Below are 16641 nucleotides of genomic sequence, written 5' to 3'. Positions count from 1 at the left end.
GTCTATTAGGTCCACTTGGTGCAGAGTTGAGTTCAATTCCTGGATATCCTTGTTAACTTTCTGACTCGTTGATCTGTCTAATGTTGACAGTGGGGTGTTAAAGTCTCCCATTATTATTGTGTGGGAGTCTAAGTCTCTTTGTGGGTCTCTAAGGACCTGCTTTATGAATCTGGGTGCTCCTGTATTGGGTGCATATATATTTAGGATAGTTAGCTCTTCTTGTTGAATCTGAAAATTTTGTTTGTTTGTTTTTGTTTTGCTTTGTTTTGTTTTGAGACAGTCCAGCTCTGTTGCCCAGACTAGAGTGCAGTGGCGCAATCTCGGCTCACTGCAACCTCCACCTCCCAGGTTCACGTGATTCTCCTGCCTCAGCCTCCAGAGTAGCTGGGATTACAAGCATGCATTACCACGCCCAGCTAATTTTTGTATTTTTAGTGGAGATGGGGTTTCACCATTTTGACCAGTCTGGTCTCGAACTCCTGACCTCAAGTGATCCGCCTGCTTCAGATTCCTAAAGTGTTAGGATTACAGGCATGAACCACCACGCCTGGCCCCTAAAAATGTTTTCATGTCTCTTTTGTCACATAGAGATTTCCCATCAACTTCCCATTTTATATAATTGTGAGTGAGCAATTTATAAAATATATAATTTGTGTTTAAGATAAATTCTAAAATTTTTAGTTTTATATGACTGATTTCCTTTTATATAACATACAAATTATATAAAAAGCAAGTAATTCAAGACTATCCAGAGTGAGAAAGAATAATTAGGACATTACGTAAATAGAATTTTAGAACAGGAAGGAATCTTAGAGTTCATGCAGACCAAACTCACAATGTCTCAGAAGAGGCAGAGAGAATTCAGAGAAGTGACTTGTTCAAAGTCATCTAGCTAGAGAGAAGCAGACTTAGGATTAGAACTTATTTATTGTTTCATTCACTTAACAATCAGGAAGTCCTGCTACATGCCAGCCAAGTGAGGTACTAAGCAGCAAAAATACAAACATGGGTAAATTTTGCTCCTTGGCTCTCAAGGGACTGTCAGGATTGAAATGTCGACAGTGGGTAAGGAACATCCATAAACTTTACTAAAGCCATCAGTAAGCATCAGTAAAAGAAACCATGCTTTAAAATCCACATTTTATACTTCAAAAGTCAGTTAAACCTGGTGCCGTGGCTCATGCCTGTAATCCCAGCACTTTGGGAGGTCAAGGCAGGAAGATCACTTGAACCCAGGAATTCCAGACCAGCCTGAGCAACATGGCAAGACCCCTGTCTCTACAAACAATACAAAAATTAGCCAGGTGTGATGGCATATGCCTGAGGTCCCAGCTACTCTGAAGGCTGAGGCAGGAGGATCGTTTGAGCCCAGGAGGTTAAGGCTGCAGTGAGCCATGAAACTGCCACTGCACTCCAGCCTCGGCGATAGAGTGAGACCCTGTCTCCAAAAAACCAAAACAAAACAAAACTCTCAGTTCACACTTCATTTGAGAGTGTCAAGCCAGGGCAGTACATAAAATAATAAAGGAGAATCCTTCACCAAAGGAGGATACACAGATCCTGGTTGGTATATTTCCTAATAGAACTTCCGTGTAATGTGTGTCTTTCAGTCAGTACCAACAACATTAACACTTCATTATTGTCTTTCTCTGATGCAGATTTTTTTTTTTTCTGAGATGGAGTTTCGTTCTTGTTACACAGGCTGGAGTGCAATGGTGCCATCTCGACTCACCACAACCTCCACCTTCTAGGTTCAAGCAATTCTCCTGCCTCAGTCTCCCAAGTAGCTGGGATTATAGGCATACGCCACCACGCCCAGCTAATTTTGTATTTTTAGTAGAGATAGGGTTTCTCCATGTTGGCCAGGATGGTCTCGAACTCCCGACCTCAGGTAATCCGCCTTCCTCTGCCTCCAAAAGTGCTGGGATTACAGGCGTGAGCTACCACGCTCGGCCTCTGATGCAGAATTAATCAATGATTCTTAAACACTGTCAATTGCATGGCTAGAAATGCATAATTTGTTTAAACTCCTTTTTCACATGTTGTGTTTGGAAAGTACGGTTTTGCAATTGATGCTAAATAATCTTTGCTTAGAATATCATGATTACCTGAATATGAGTTTACAAAAAAATAGGCCAAAAATTGTGTGGCACTCAGAAAGCAAGACTATGATGAGAAAATAAGGCTGATAAGTGTATAATAGGTGTAAAAATGCCAACATCAGTACAGAGTGACAGTTCTGTGGCCAGCCATGACAAGTCCCTGTCATAGGTCCCTGGGGGCAGCTCCAGTGCACTCAAAGAGCTATGAAGATTACTATATTTTCAGCATGACACGTAGGCCTTATTATTACTCACAGTGTGACATGAAATCAGATGATCCCTCACAGTGTTCTTTTATTTAATTTTTTCATTGTTAACAATCTTAAATGGTAGAATTAAATAAAAGTTCTGTTCAAAAGTGTCCTTAAAGGGCTTTAAGCAAATGTTTAAAATAAAATTCTTAACCCCTTTACCGATTTGTTGAATCTGAAAATACCTGCATATAGATATATAATCAACCTGAAACAGTAGGAGTCTTTCATTTCTCACTTGCTGAGTATACTGAGATAAACTAAAACAGCAAACAATTGATGTTGAAATGTCAAGGCTAAAATGTCACAGAAACAGCAAGTTCAATAAAGTTGCATCTCCTGAAGAGGCTAATGATAGTCATCGATGTGTCTTTAAGGATGTGGATGTGACTTTACTTACAGAGCTTCATGGCTGCAACCTTAACATCTTCTGTCACAGTCCTTGAGTCCACCCTCATGCCCACACAGTAAAGTGAGTTTTCATTTCATTCTTGAATTCACACAGGTAAGTGGGTGGGTATGTGCTCAAATTCAGAGATGCATTATCACATTAATCCAAGTCCATTAATCTCATTGCTCTGATTTTTTTCTTCTTTCCTCTGAAACTAAGTGAGTCTTTACCTGCTGCCCTTTATCGCTTGATAACAACTCAAAAAAAAAAAAGAAAAAAAAAAGGCACTGGAGTCAAGAACCAGGCTACTACTTGGCCGATGACTATTCATTTACTTCATGCTTCAGTATCCCTCTTTGTAAAATGAGAATTATAATATCTAGCCCAACTCCACAGGTAACCAGAATATGAAAAACACTATCTGTGAGAACACTAAAAATGCTTTGGAAGAAAGGCATAAGAATATTATAACATTATTATTATTATTATTATTATTGAGATGGAGTTTTGTTCTTGTTGCCCAGGCTGGAGTGCAATGGCGCGATCTTGGCTCACTGCAACCTCTGCCTCCCAGGTTCAAGCGATTCTCCTGCCTCAGCCTCCCGAGTAGCTGGAATTACAGGTGCCCACCACCATGCCCGGCTAATTTTTTTGTATTTTTAGTAGAGACGGGGTTTCACTATGTTGGCCAGGCTGGTCTCGAACTCCTCACCTCATGATCTGCCCGCCTAGGCCTCCCAAAGTTCTGGGGTTACAGGTGTGAGCCACCGTGCCCGACCAAGAATATTATAACTTTAAATAGCAGATGGCACAAAATAAAATGAATACAGCAAGGAAATAATAGAAGAAATCAGCTATCTTGGGCACTGTTGTTACTGATTTTTCTCATTTTTCTCTTTGCCATCTAACCTCAAAATATCTTGCAGCTCCATAGTGACTGAAGTTTGTGTGCATGCTGCCAAATGCTGTAACATTCTCTAGGACTCAATGTTACAGGGAAACACACAGGGATGTAATATACTACTGAGAAACAGACTTTCATTTCTCTGTCTGCCTCCCTCTCTGTCTATAAACTCTGATGTTTGATGTAAGCACAAGGCCTCATTTGTTTTGGTCCAAATATCCAGATATGTGGGCGGACTCATTCTACCAAGGAATGTCATCAAAGTTCACAACTGCTGATTCCATAGCATGAGGCATTTGACCATTGGCCTCTCCCCAAAGTAGTGGGAAATGAAGTACTTTTCTTACCTGAAAATAAATTGCTTTCTCTCCATTAAAATGTATTCAGCATGAACGACGTAGAAAGCACTCCCCTGGGTACTATGGAGGATGCAAAAATGAGTAAGTCAGTTCTTGCACTTGATGAGAATTTTACAGGCCCACATTCTCAGACACAGGTCTCAGCCAGATTAAGTTCTCCTCCATAACAGACGCTGTGGTGTCCATCTCCCCACCAGGAGGGCTCAGTGCTGTAGCTTGACTCAATGAATAAACAGGAAAATGGGTGTTCTAGTGAAAATGTTTCCTATTCTTGTGTTCAACCACAATAAACCATGTCTGGCCTCTTCATAGTCTGATCTCAATTGCTTGAATAAGAGGGAGGGAAGAATCCATCATAGAAATAGTTTAGACCATAAGGCAGACAAATGGAAAGTGAAGAGGGAGGGATTGGAAGAAGGAAAAGGAAAAGCACTGCCTAGAAGGAATCAGTGAAAACAAAATTTCTGCAGAAAACTTAAGAATTCAGTTGATTATCAATAATCATAATAAAATAGACAATATCCTTTGGGAGGAGAAAAACAGAATTTGGTAAAAAATGAATTAGTCAAAAATTTGAAGCCAGGAACGGTGGTTCATGCCTGTAAACCCAGCACTTTGGGAGGCCGAGGTGGGCGGATCACCTGAGGTCACGAGTTTGAGAACAGCCTGGCCAACATGGTGAAACCCCCTCTCTCCTAAATGTACAAAAAATTAACCAGGCATGGTGGTGGACGCCCGTAATCCCAGCTACTCAGGAGGCTGAGGCAGGAGAATCGCTTGAACCCAGGAGGTGGAGGTTACAGTGAGCTGAGATTGTGCCACTGTACTCCAGCCTGGGTGACAGAGCAAGACTCTCTCTCAAGAAAAAAAAAGAAAAAATTGAAGGAGGAAAAATGTTTCCCTTGGCCCCCATCAAGTGTCAGGTCACTTTGACCAAAGCATAAATAGTGTTTCAAAGAATTGTTAAGCATGTTCTTTGGATAAAGAAGGTTGTGACCGTCACCTGGCATAGGTCCTCTGTCCACCTGCTGCATTTATTACTTGATGCAGCAGTTCTTGAAGTCTTTAATCAAGACCTTTTTACACTCTTTTACATTATCGAGAACCCCAAAGAACTTTCACTTATGTGAATTGCATTTAATGATATTTATTATCTAACATTAAAACTGAGAAATTTTCAAAATATTATTTGAAATCAAGACAACATAGCATACTTTTTGTTACGTTTATGCATAGACTCAAGGAAAAGATCAAGATTTCAAGATAATTATTTGAGAAAAATGAGGTTATAGCTATCCTAGTAGATATGAACAAAGAGAACTAATCAAAGTGCAAAAGCAGTAGCCAAGAGAGTTGGTGGACACCTGTAGTTCCAGTTACTCTGGAGGATGAGACAGGAGGATCTCTTGAGCCCAGGAGTTTAAGGAGCCAGTCGGGGCAACAAAATGAGACTCCCTACTCTGAAAAAGAAAAAAAGAAAAGAAAAAAATTAAGTTCAGAAGTACTGAGAATGAATTTTATTAATCTCTATAAATCTACATAAATCTCTATAAAATGTACATACTGATACTTTAAACATACTGCTATGGAAAATACTAGAAAATACAAGCACGCGCACTCAGGTATTCTATTAGGAGACAGAGTGATGACGTTATTACACGTCAAATAGTCCCTGGAAATTTCCACTGTACACTCTTGAGAGAATGAAAGTGAAAATGGCAAATCATGTATTGTTACTATAATGGAAATAGTTTTGCTCTTAGAGACCCCTGGAAAAGATCTTGGAGACATCCCAGACCTGGTAGACCACCATTGGAGAACCAATGTAATCAATTACTTGTAAGTCCATTCCCATTTCTTATCACGCATAAAGGGTATTTTGTCTGATGAATATCTTGTCCTCGTCCCCGGACCACCCTTTTGAGAACAGTTGACCTAAGGTAACCACAGGACTCCTGGCCCAGTGGGACCCAAAGCGAAAAGCCCTGGACTCGCCGAGGGCGCTCTGCTTAGGACTGAGAACCGAAATGCTCCCTGAATTAGGAGCATTGAGAACGCCGTGCAGACACAAATCGAAAAGCAGCCACCCGCGCCGCCAAGGCAGGGCCAGAATTGGCGGCAGGCGGCTGGCCCGCCTGGGGCTGGGACAGAAGTTGGGGCGGCTGAGAGCGCAGCCTGGGCTCCGGGGAGACGCCGGCCCACTGCCCGCCCGCTCGCCGCAGGTAGGCCCGGCCCCCGGGAGGTGGGGCGCGGCCAGGTGTCCCCAGGTAGCCGCCTCCTCCCTTCCTCCGTCGGCCGCCTCCCCGGACCGAGGCAGGACGTCGCGCCGCGCTTGTTCCCCGGGCGCCCCTCTGCGGACCCCAAGCGCTTGCCGGGTTTGAGCGCTGAGGCCACCCAGACCCTGCGGAGAGCCAGGCCCGGAGCGTCGCCGAGATTTGAGGGCGCCGGAGACCTAGGGCCTGGCGGCCGAAGGAATCGCCCCAAGACGAGCCTCTGGCCCGGGGGCTGCTGGAACATGTGCAGGGGGACACAGGTGCGAGGCTTGGCGGCGGGACCTCGGCGGAGTGGGGGTTACCGGGAGGGGCCACCTCGGCGGACTGGGTTGGATTCCAACACATAGCCGAGGGTTGCCTGCGGCGACAGGTGCCCCATCAGCTCTCGGCAGGGTCCCGGGGCGCGGCGTTTGTCCCAGGCGCTCTCGGGGGCTGCTTTCTGGGCGTGCGTTGGGTCCCCGCGACCGAAACTGCGCGCCGGCGCTCTTGTGCCTAGGTTTTGAGTACAACAGGTTGGTGATTCAGTTCGACAGAAACTCAAAGTGCTGAGCTAGGGGCCTTTTTTTAATGTGTTTTTTGTTTGTTTTAGTCTGTTTGACAGTTGCCAGACTATGTTTACATTTCTGGTTCTACTCAGCCAACTGCCCACAGCTACCCTGGGGTTTCCTCATTGCACAAGAGGTCCAAAGGCTTCTAAGCATGCGGGAGAAGAAGGTAAGCACGAAAACGTCCCTGGAACCCGGAGCCGCGTAGCACAGATCTCAGTGAGAAAGTGCAGTATTTGAAATTACGTACCCCCATCAATCATAGAAATACTAAAATATCCTTTAGTTTAATTTGTGGTATATTTGGCAAAGTTGTGGTTTTTTATGTTCTTTAACTGCAATTTGTAGAACTTGATTTCTGTGAGTTTCCTTTAATAAGTATATATGTAAGACCTCGTTTGTGGTTAATTGAATGGAAAACCTATTTCAACTTCTGAAAATCAGTGAGTGACGTTTCTCTAGATGAAGCTGTGTGGCGATTATAATAAGCGTAATTACTTGTTCTTCCTGGAAAGGCGAACGGGGTAGTCCAGGATCTAGTCTGGACTTGTTGTGAGACCCTGGGCGAGATAACTTAATCCCGTTTGGCTTGAATGTCTTCATCTGTAAAAGTGATGGGGGTGGGGCGTAAAATGATCTCTGAGGTCCTTTTTGACTTCAGATGGTCTAGTTGTCTAGATAAAAGCAGCTAGTTGAGAAAAGATTAGGTTTGGGGCTTGCTAACTTAGAAGTCTACAGTTTTTAGGTTTCAGATCATTAACAGTTTGTTTCCTGCCTATATTTTAAAAGCCTAACCTAGTAAAACCAGAAAAGAAAAAAAAAAAAAGAGCCTCTAGCTCTCAGCATCCTTCTCCCTGACTATTCATGGTGCTTCCCCACCCAATGCCAGTACTCTGGATTCATGTCCCCACACGTTCCTGTCTCTTATCCCTTCTCATCAGATCCGATTCTCAGCTCATTTTCATTTGAGAAGGATCTGTTACACTAATACTCCTAACTGACTTTATTAATGATTAATAGAGCCGTGTGTGTGTGTGTGTGTGTGTGTGTGTGTATGTGTTGAGATAGAACAATCCATTAGCCCAAAAGTATGAAACTCTGATGACAGAATTCTAAGCAACTGGATAGGCTAGCTAGAGGGATAGGGAAAGATTTTGGAAGAAGATCCTTTTTAGTCCCTCTCAAGCTGCACCGTATATGTAAGTCCACTTAGAATATTGCACTTTTGGCCGGGCGCAGTGGCTCACGCCTGTAATCCCAGCACTTTAGGAGGCCGACGCGGGTGGATCACGAGGTCAGGAGATCGAGACCATCCTGGCTAACACAGTGAAACCCCGTCTCTACTAAAAATACAAAAAATTAGCCGGGCATGGTGGCTGGCACCCGTAGTCCCAGCTACTCGGGAGGCTGAGGCAGGAGAATGGCGTGAACCCAGGAAGAGGAGCTTGCAGTGAGCCCAGATCGCACCACTGCACTCCAGCCTGGGCGACAGATTGCACTTTTAAGATTCCATACTCAGATGCTCTTCCCTAAAATGATTGTAAGTGCAATCATTCATTCACATGACACAGGTATAAGAGACACTGTCGCCGGCATGGTGGCTCATGCCTGTAATCCTAGCACTTTGGGAGGCCGAGGTGGGTGGATCACCTGCGATCAGGAGTTCCAGACCAGCCTGGCCAACATAGTGAAACCCCGTCTCTACCAAAAATACAAAAATTAGCCTTGCGTGGTGGCACGTACCTATAATCCCAGCTACCCAGGAGGTGGAGGCTGCAGTGAGCTGAGATCGTGCCACTGCACTCCAGCCTGGGCAACAGAGTGAGACTCCATCTTAAAAAATAAAAATAAATAAATAAATAAATAAATAAATAAAAAGACAGTCTCAAGGACACCACAAGCTATGGAAGGAATTTAGAGATCATACTTGAGTGTGGAGGGCTGGAGATGTCTATGGAAATGTGAATGAGGGATCCGACACATTTGAAAAGACAGATTGTTCAGTCAGTCACCACTTTATGAACACATGCTAAGTGCCAGGCCCTATGCTGTTGGTGGAGACATAGAAATGAAAGACTGCAATCTCTGCCCTGGAGGACATCTTCATCTGGTTGCAGGAGGCAGGGTGTTTGTTAAACAGATGATCTCCATCAACTGTATAACAGAAGCCAGAACAGAGAACTGAGAGCAGAGGAAAGAGTGAGTAGCAGTAACTCGACCTCAAGAGAGTTGCATGGCAGAGAAGTCAATGCCTTCCATCTGCAAATGGGCTATAATAAATGGAGATATGAAGAGTAACTGGAAATAGAGGACCTTTGGCGAAATTCTTTTTTTTTTTTTTTTCTTCTGGAAATGGAGACTCACTTTGTCTCCCAGGCTGGAGTGCAGTGGCACAATCACAGCTCACTGCAACCTCCGCCTCCTGGATTCAATCAATTCTCCTGCCTCAGCCTCTCGAGTATCTGGGATTTACAAGTGCGTGCCACTGTGCCCAGTTAATTATTTTGTATTTTTAGTGAGATGGAGTTTCACCATGTTAGCCAGGCTGGTCTTGAACTTCTGATCTCGGGTGATCCGCCCACCTCGGCCTCCCAAAGGGCTGGGATTACAGGCGTGAGCTACCATGCCTGGCCCTAAATTTTGATAAAGCATGAGGGTGGAGTTAAAATGACTAAAAAGGAGCTTATTTAGAAAACATGAGGAGATAAAGGAGAGGAGGAGAATGGAATATCTGGGTTGGTGAATTTATAGCAGCGAAATGCACAGACAGCCTCTTAGGATAGTCTAAGACAGGAAAGATAAAGAAGGGTAGAGAATCTAAGGAAGCAGAGCCAAGGCCATTGCATCCTCCAGCCATGGTCAAGGGGAAAATAGGAGCTCTTGCTGAAAGCCAAGGGTGTTTCAAGGGCAGGGAAGTTCACTTCCTTTCCATTAAAAGCAAGTTCAGGCTTACTTAGAGTCCAGTAGCAAAAGACAGTATTTCTCCTGAGATCATAAGGGATGCAGGGAAAAATCTGATCTGGCACTAAAGGTCAGTCAGTGACAGAATCAGAACTTGCACACTCAGGGAAGTGGCAAACAGCAGCCCCTGGAAGGCACATTTAATACAGTATTAATCATAATATGATTAATCATAAATATCATATTTATGATATTGGCATAAATATTATTTCAGGAAAAATAAAAATATTTGTGGCTCTCCTTTTTTTTGTTTCCCCGATCAGAGTAGCTTTTGAGTTCCATGGGGGTGTATTTTTAATAACTCAGCCTACTGGAACAGAAGACTGTCATAAGAAATTTGGCACTGCTCTTTTTAGTCAATAAAATGTAAGGATCTGGACATATTTGAGAAGTATGCAGAGGCAGATATCTAATTCTCCATTCTGAACTTAGATTTCATGAAGTAAGTATAGCTAAGTGAGGCAGGCCATGCGTTGTTTCATCAATAGTTTGATACTTTAAACCTATGCCGAGCTGAGAAACACCAGACTATACCTATGAATTGCTTCAACTGGTAGACTTTAGGTCCAAGAGTTTCCTCCCGCTATAGCAAAGTTGAGTTTGTTCATTCACTAAGTAATTTTTTGAGCACCTCTTATAGGCCAAGAACCAACATCCCTGCTTTAATGGAGCTTTCCTTCTAGTGAGGAGAACAGAGTGGTAACAAATATGTAAAGCATATAGAAAACCAGATGGTGATGAATACTATGGAGAAAGGCAGAGTGTGGACAGGGAGTGCCAGGGGTGGGTGGGTAGGGATGGGGGTTCAAGGTAGCATTGAATAAAATCCTGAAGGATGTGAGAGAGCAAACTGAAAGAATTAAGTTTTGTTCAGAAGAAACAGTAAGTACAAAGGCCAGAGAGAATCAGGTGTGTTGGAAGCCAGCATAGCTACAACAGAATATGTGAGGGATAGTGGCAGGAGATGAGGTTAGAGGGGTAAGGGCTTGGGGACCAGACCAAGAAGGGCCTTGTAAGCCATTGTAATGACTTTGGCTTTTACTCTGCAGGAGGTGGAATTGCTGTTAGAAGGTTTTTAAAAAGCAAAGTAGGAACGAAGTGTATCTTATCTTTTAAAGGGCCCTCTTTGACTGTTATGTTAAAAACAGACGGTAGAGCAGCAAGGAGACCCTTGGAAGACCATTGTAGGAATCCCAATGAAGGGTGACAGAGGCTTGGAAAATTTTTCATTCTATTTCCATTTAGTGGTAATATAAAATCTATAAAAAGACAAAGGAGGAAACAGAATAGAAATATTTCATCACACTAGCCCCTCTATCTACCTTTTAGAATACTTTTTAAAACAACGATCACCAATTATCCCATTGTAGCTTCCCACTTGGTTCGAATAGCCCATATCTGTTATTTATAACATAAAAATGGACACTGTAGAATAGTGCTGCTCCCCCAAAATATAATGTGAACTACCTACCTAATTTAAATTTTTCTAATAGCCACATTTTAAAACTAAAAAGTAATAGGTGAAATTAATTTTAAGAATGTATTTAATTTAATCTAGTATCTGAACTATCACCATTTTAAAATATAAGCAATATAAAACATTATGGAGACATTTCACATTCTTTTTTTTTACACTAAGTCTTTGAAATCCTTATGTGTATTTTACACTTACAGCACATTTCAATTCAGACAAGCCACGTTTCTTATTTATTTATTTATTTATTTATTTATTTAGAGATAGGATCTTGCTCTGTCACCCAAGCTGGAGGGCAGTGGTGTGATCTCAGCTCACTGCAACTTCTGCCTCCTGGCCTCAAGTGGTCCTCCCACCTCAGCCTCCCAAGTAGTGGAACTACAGGCAGGCACCACCACACTGGGCTAAGTTTTGTATTTTTTGTAGAGACGGGTTTTCACTTTGTTGCCCAGGCTGGTCTCCAACTCCTGGGCTCAAGTGATCTACTCCACCTGCCTCAGCCTGCTGGGATCACAGGCGTGAGGCACCACTCCCAGCCACAGCCTACATTTCAAGTGCTCAATAGCCATCTGTGGCTAATAGCTATCGTATTAGACAAAATAGTTCTAGAACATTCGGACCTGTTTGGAAAGACAGTTCATTTGTGGAAAAAAATATCTTGGACAAAATGTGACTGTCCTCAAAGGGCCAAACAACTTGAGGTCCCTCACAAATCAGCATGAGTTTTCCAGACCATGATCTCTCATGAACAGTCTTTCAATTGCCTACGTTAATACATTCTTTCTTTAGAAATGGTGAGCAGTGAGAAGTATCTGCACTTTTAAATTCTTTTAAGCGTTGTGATGTAGTTCTCAGTTTCTGAATTCCAGTCTCAGTAATATGATCTGAAGCAAAATCTCTTAAGCTTTGTTTGTGTGACACCAGAACAAGTTTAAAGTTTGTGGGTTTTGAAAATACTGCCATGGTTGGATGCTTTGGTTTTGTGTCAACCCATTCTTAACCTGTAGTGTTTGCTGTTTATCTTCCCCCGTCAAATGTAAAAGGAACCTTATAAAACATTATAGACACATATTTGGGGTGTACAGTAGAGGGAGCTACTACTTTGGAAAGGACTAAATGTCTTTAGTTGAATCTTATAATTAGCTTATAGTTTTATTGATTTAGAAGTTTAGAATTGTATGTTTTAGCGTAAACTTGAATACAATAATTTTAATATAAAAGTATTAATCTATAATTTAAGAACTTGGCAGGGTGCGGTGGCTCACACCTGTAATCCCAGCACTTTGGGAGGCTGAGGCGGGTGGAACATGAGGTCAGGAGTTCAAGACCAGCCTGGCCAAAATAGTGAAACCTCATATCTACTAAAAATTCAAAAATTAACTGGGCGTGGTGGCACGTGCCTGCAGTCCCAGCTACTTGGGAGGCTGAGGCAGGAGAGTCGCTTGAACCCGGGAGGCGGAGGTTGCAGTGAGCTGAGATCATGTCATTGCACTCCAGCCTGGGCAACAGAGTGAGACCCTGTCTCAATAATAATAATAATAATTAATAACAAAGAGATATTAGTGATTATTTAATTCCCAATGTTATAAATGAGGAAATGGTAGCCCAAAGAATATGTGACTTATCTCAGAATACACAGCTGATAGCTTAAGCTAAATCAGAACCAAAAATCTGTCTTCTAACTCTCAATTCAATATGTTGTCCATGATGCCCCACTAATTTTCCTCAGTCAAGATAATAGGGAACCAATTCTTTAGAAATAGACCTGTCAATGATTGGAAAAATAATTATCTGGAGGGAAAAAGAGATATTTAAATAATTTTTATTTATACTACTAATTTTGGACATAACCAACTCCAGTGAAATTATGCTAATTTTGTATTTCATATTTATCAGAAATGATCTTCACTGATGCTTTTTCTTTTCTTTTCTTTTTTTTTTTGGGGGGTTAGATTTTAAAGCTTTACAAAAAAGTTTGGTATAATTTAGCCATAACAAGAGAACTCTTCACTTTTTTCCACAATTAAAACAGGAATTTTTTGACTATTTTCCATCAATGTTTAAGTCTTTTTTATTACTTTATTAGTGTTTACATCAAAAGAAGAAGCAAACTTTTTCATACGTAGACGCCTCCTGTATAATAGATTTGATCTGGAGCTCTTCACTCCCGGCGACGTAGAACGAGAGTGCAATGAAGAACTTTGCAATTATGAGGAAGCCAGAGAGATTTTTGTGGATGAAGATAAAACGGTAATGTGGTTGATTATGTTAATTGGCTGCAAATGTTAAACTGTACTAAGAAAGTGGCACTTTGAGTTATTAGCGATGCTGTGCCTTAAACAAAATCAGGATTATGTACCTGTTATCTCTTTCTACTTCCTTAAAATGATAATTAACCTATTTAGACTTGGCTTTACACCTAATTAACTTTACACCTAATTCATAGTAGTTACTAAATTATTGACTGTTGTGATTTTATGTGTTTAATGTTTGTTATATTTAAAATTAATTATGGGGGGCCGGATGCAGTGGCTCAAGCCTGTAATCCCAGCACTTTGGGAGGCCGAGACGGGCGGATCACGAGGTCAGGAGATCGAGACCATCCTGGCTAACACGGTGAAACCCCGTCTCTACTTAAAAAAAATACAAAAAACTAGCTGGGCAAGGTGGCAGGCGCCTGTAGTCCCAGCTACTCGGGAGGCCGAGGCAGGAGAATGGCATAAACCCAGGAGGCAGAGCTTGCAGTGAGCTGAGATCCGGCCACTGCACTCCAGCCTGGGCGACAGAGCGAGACTCCGTCTCAAAAAAAAAAAAAAAAAATTAATCATGGGGCAAAGTGAATTTAACTCCAAGATTTTGTGGTTAGTGCTCTAACTCAAGCTTCAATCATTTACGACTGAGTAATTTGTCCTATCGGTGACCTTACTTTTTTGATGACCCATATTTGTATTTGAGGTATTTACTGGAAGTCTGCTATGTGCCAGGTATTCTCCTTGGCACTGAGGATACAAAATATATAGCCCTTGTATTATTTCGTCTACCAGTGTAATTTAAGGGAAATATTTTTTAAAGTTCTTTCTTAGAATATAACTAAATTCTGTTCATCTTGATAAGGTACAAAACAGATAGCATTGTTCCTGTGATAATCTGGCATAGTCTTGAAAAATGTTAAGTAACTGAGATGATGATGATGATGATGATGATGATTATTATTATTATTATTATTATTTGGAGATGGAGTCTCGCTCTGTCGCCCAGGCTGGAGTGCAATGGAGCAATCTTGGCTCACTGCAACCTCCACCTCCCAGGTTCAAGCCATTCTCCTGCCTCAGCCTCCCAAACAGCTGGGACTACAGGCACATGCCACCACGCCTGGCTAATTTTTTGTATTTTAGTAGAGACAGGGTTTCACCATGTTGCCCAGGCTGGTCTCAAACACCTGAGCTCAGGCAATCCGTCCCCATCGGCCTAACAAAGTGCTAGGATTACAGGCATGAGCCACCATGCCTGGCCCTAAATTCTTTACTTTTGTAGATTTCATAACCCTAGCTCCTTTTTCCCTTTCTTAAGAGTCCTATTTTACTTTTTGGTTAATAAGAACCTCCCTAGGCATCCTTCAGATGCAGGTGGTAATGGAACCTAGTTGACTTTTCCATAATTGTGCCCACCCTCCCATTCCCTACAAGTATTTGCTGTTTCTATTAAGGAGGAAAACGAAGCACATACTGTGTAGTTGTGCCTGTTGGAATTTTATTCTGTTTTCCACAAACCTTTTATAATTTTATCATAGTTCCTTAAAATTCATTTGTATTCTCTCAAGTAGCACTAAACTTAAAATTGTCTCAACAATGTCTTCCCAAATCAATAAATACCTTTCAATAAGATCTCCCAGAAGGGCACAGTGGCTCATGCTTGTTCGACACCAGCCTGGGCTTCATAATGAAACCCCATCTCCACAAAAAAGAAAAAATTACCTGGGCATGGTGGCATGCGCCTGTAGTTCCAGCTACTCAGGAGGCTGAGGTGGGAGGATTGCTTGAGCCTGGAAGGTCAAGGCTGCAGTGAGCCATGATCATACCACTGCACTCCAGCTTGGGCAACAGAGCAATCTGTATGAAAAGAAAAAAAAAAAAAAATCTCCAGAGACAAACTGAGGGCTTACCTCCCATAGAAAACTTCAGTCTCCTTTTCAAACCTGATAGTGGGTCCACGGCGTCAACTTCTACCTTTGGTACTTTCACCTACTCTCTAATGCAATAATTTCCCCCAGTGCCTTAGTGGGGGCTTCAGTCAGGTGAAGGGAAAATAGCAGGCAAAGTAGTAAAGAGCTGGGACTGGCAGTAATCCCTTGACAATTAGATGGCAGAGGCAGTTGTGGGTGGTAATGCTTTAATTAGAGTGAGTCACACCCTCCAGCTTGAATGAACTGGTCTCCTACCTATGGTACATGCCAAGAGCTTACTACCCCTAGTCTAGGTCATTAGGACCAAATGAAATATGATAATAAAGATATTGAATAAACTTGGGAATTTTACCTTTTTTTTAGATTGCATTTTGGCAGAAATATTCAGCTAAAGGACCAACCACAAAATCAGGTAAAACAAGAATTGATCAAATTTAATGCTTTTCTCACCCTCTCTCTATTGTAAATACATTTTAGTTTTATTGTTTGAGTTTAGTTGTTGCTCAACATACATACCTTATAAACCCAAGGAGATTTCTCAACTATACACTGGGCTATCTCAGACAGAAAAGGACAGATTCATCTATTTACACACTGAAAATCAAGTTTGGTGAGATACTAGGGAAATGAGATAATGGGCTTAAAGCTGTTTTAAACAGCTCAGCTAAGTCAAGACTTGCAGAGAATAAAAATAGATTCTATTCGTTTCAAGATGTAAGCTATTTTAACTTTTTTTTTTTAACCATTAAAGGCAGATGGAACATTTATGCTAGATAAATTAAGATTGTTGGATGGAATTAAGTAACTTGTAGAGGGGGGAGATCCTTTATCTCATCTGTATTGATCATCTTTAGCTGCATTTTAGTCAGGTGTTTTTTTTTTTCAGCTATTCTTTCATTCCTCTTAGGTAGGGCCTCCTCCATGGCAGGTTATACTGCATAGCTACCCTGAGTTGCTTAATAAATATTATCTCAGTGGTTAATACCGAAGTATGTCTAGTTGAGCAGCGAATATGTTTATCCCACTTAATGCTGAATGTTATTCATTTAATAAATGGATATTTTAAATATTTTAAATAAATAATTTTTAAATACATAAACGTAAATACATTTTGAATATTATTAAAATAAAATAGTACTTTTAAATATTATTAAAATATAAATAGTACCTTTTAAATATTATTAAAATATAAATAGTA

General features: G+C 41.6%; 1 protein-coding gene across 1 annotated transcript in view; it reads left to right on the top strand.

Annotated features, from left to right (window-relative positions):
- Positions 1 to 6155: 6155 nt before the first annotated feature.
- The window catches only part of PRRG4 (proline rich Gla (G-carboxyglutamic acid) 4 (transmembrane)), a 21876-nt gene continuing 11390 nt past the window's right edge, over positions 6156 to 16641 (top strand). The window contains exons 1-4 of the mRNA XM_011965574.1: positions 6156 to 6540; positions 6870 to 6994; positions 13347 to 13510; positions 15807 to 15855. Coding sequence (XP_011820964.1) covers positions 6892 to 6994; positions 13347 to 13510; positions 15807 to 15855 — 316 coding nt within the window. The 5' untranslated portion in view covers positions 6156 to 6540; positions 6870 to 6891. The remainder of the gene's footprint in view (positions 6541 to 6869; positions 6995 to 13346; positions 13511 to 15806; positions 15856 to 16641) is intronic.

This window comes from Mandrillus leucophaeus, unplaced genomic scaffold, assembly GCF_000951045.1.
Source record: "Mandrillus leucophaeus isolate KB7577 unplaced genomic scaffold, Mleu.le_1.0 Scaffold73, whole genome shotgun sequence".
In the NCBI taxonomy this organism is placed as follows: Eukaryota; Metazoa; Chordata; class Mammalia; order Primates; family Cercopithecidae; genus Mandrillus; species Mandrillus leucophaeus.
Note: the sequence above shows the minus strand (reverse complement) of the source record. Positions and strands in the feature narration are given on the sequence as shown.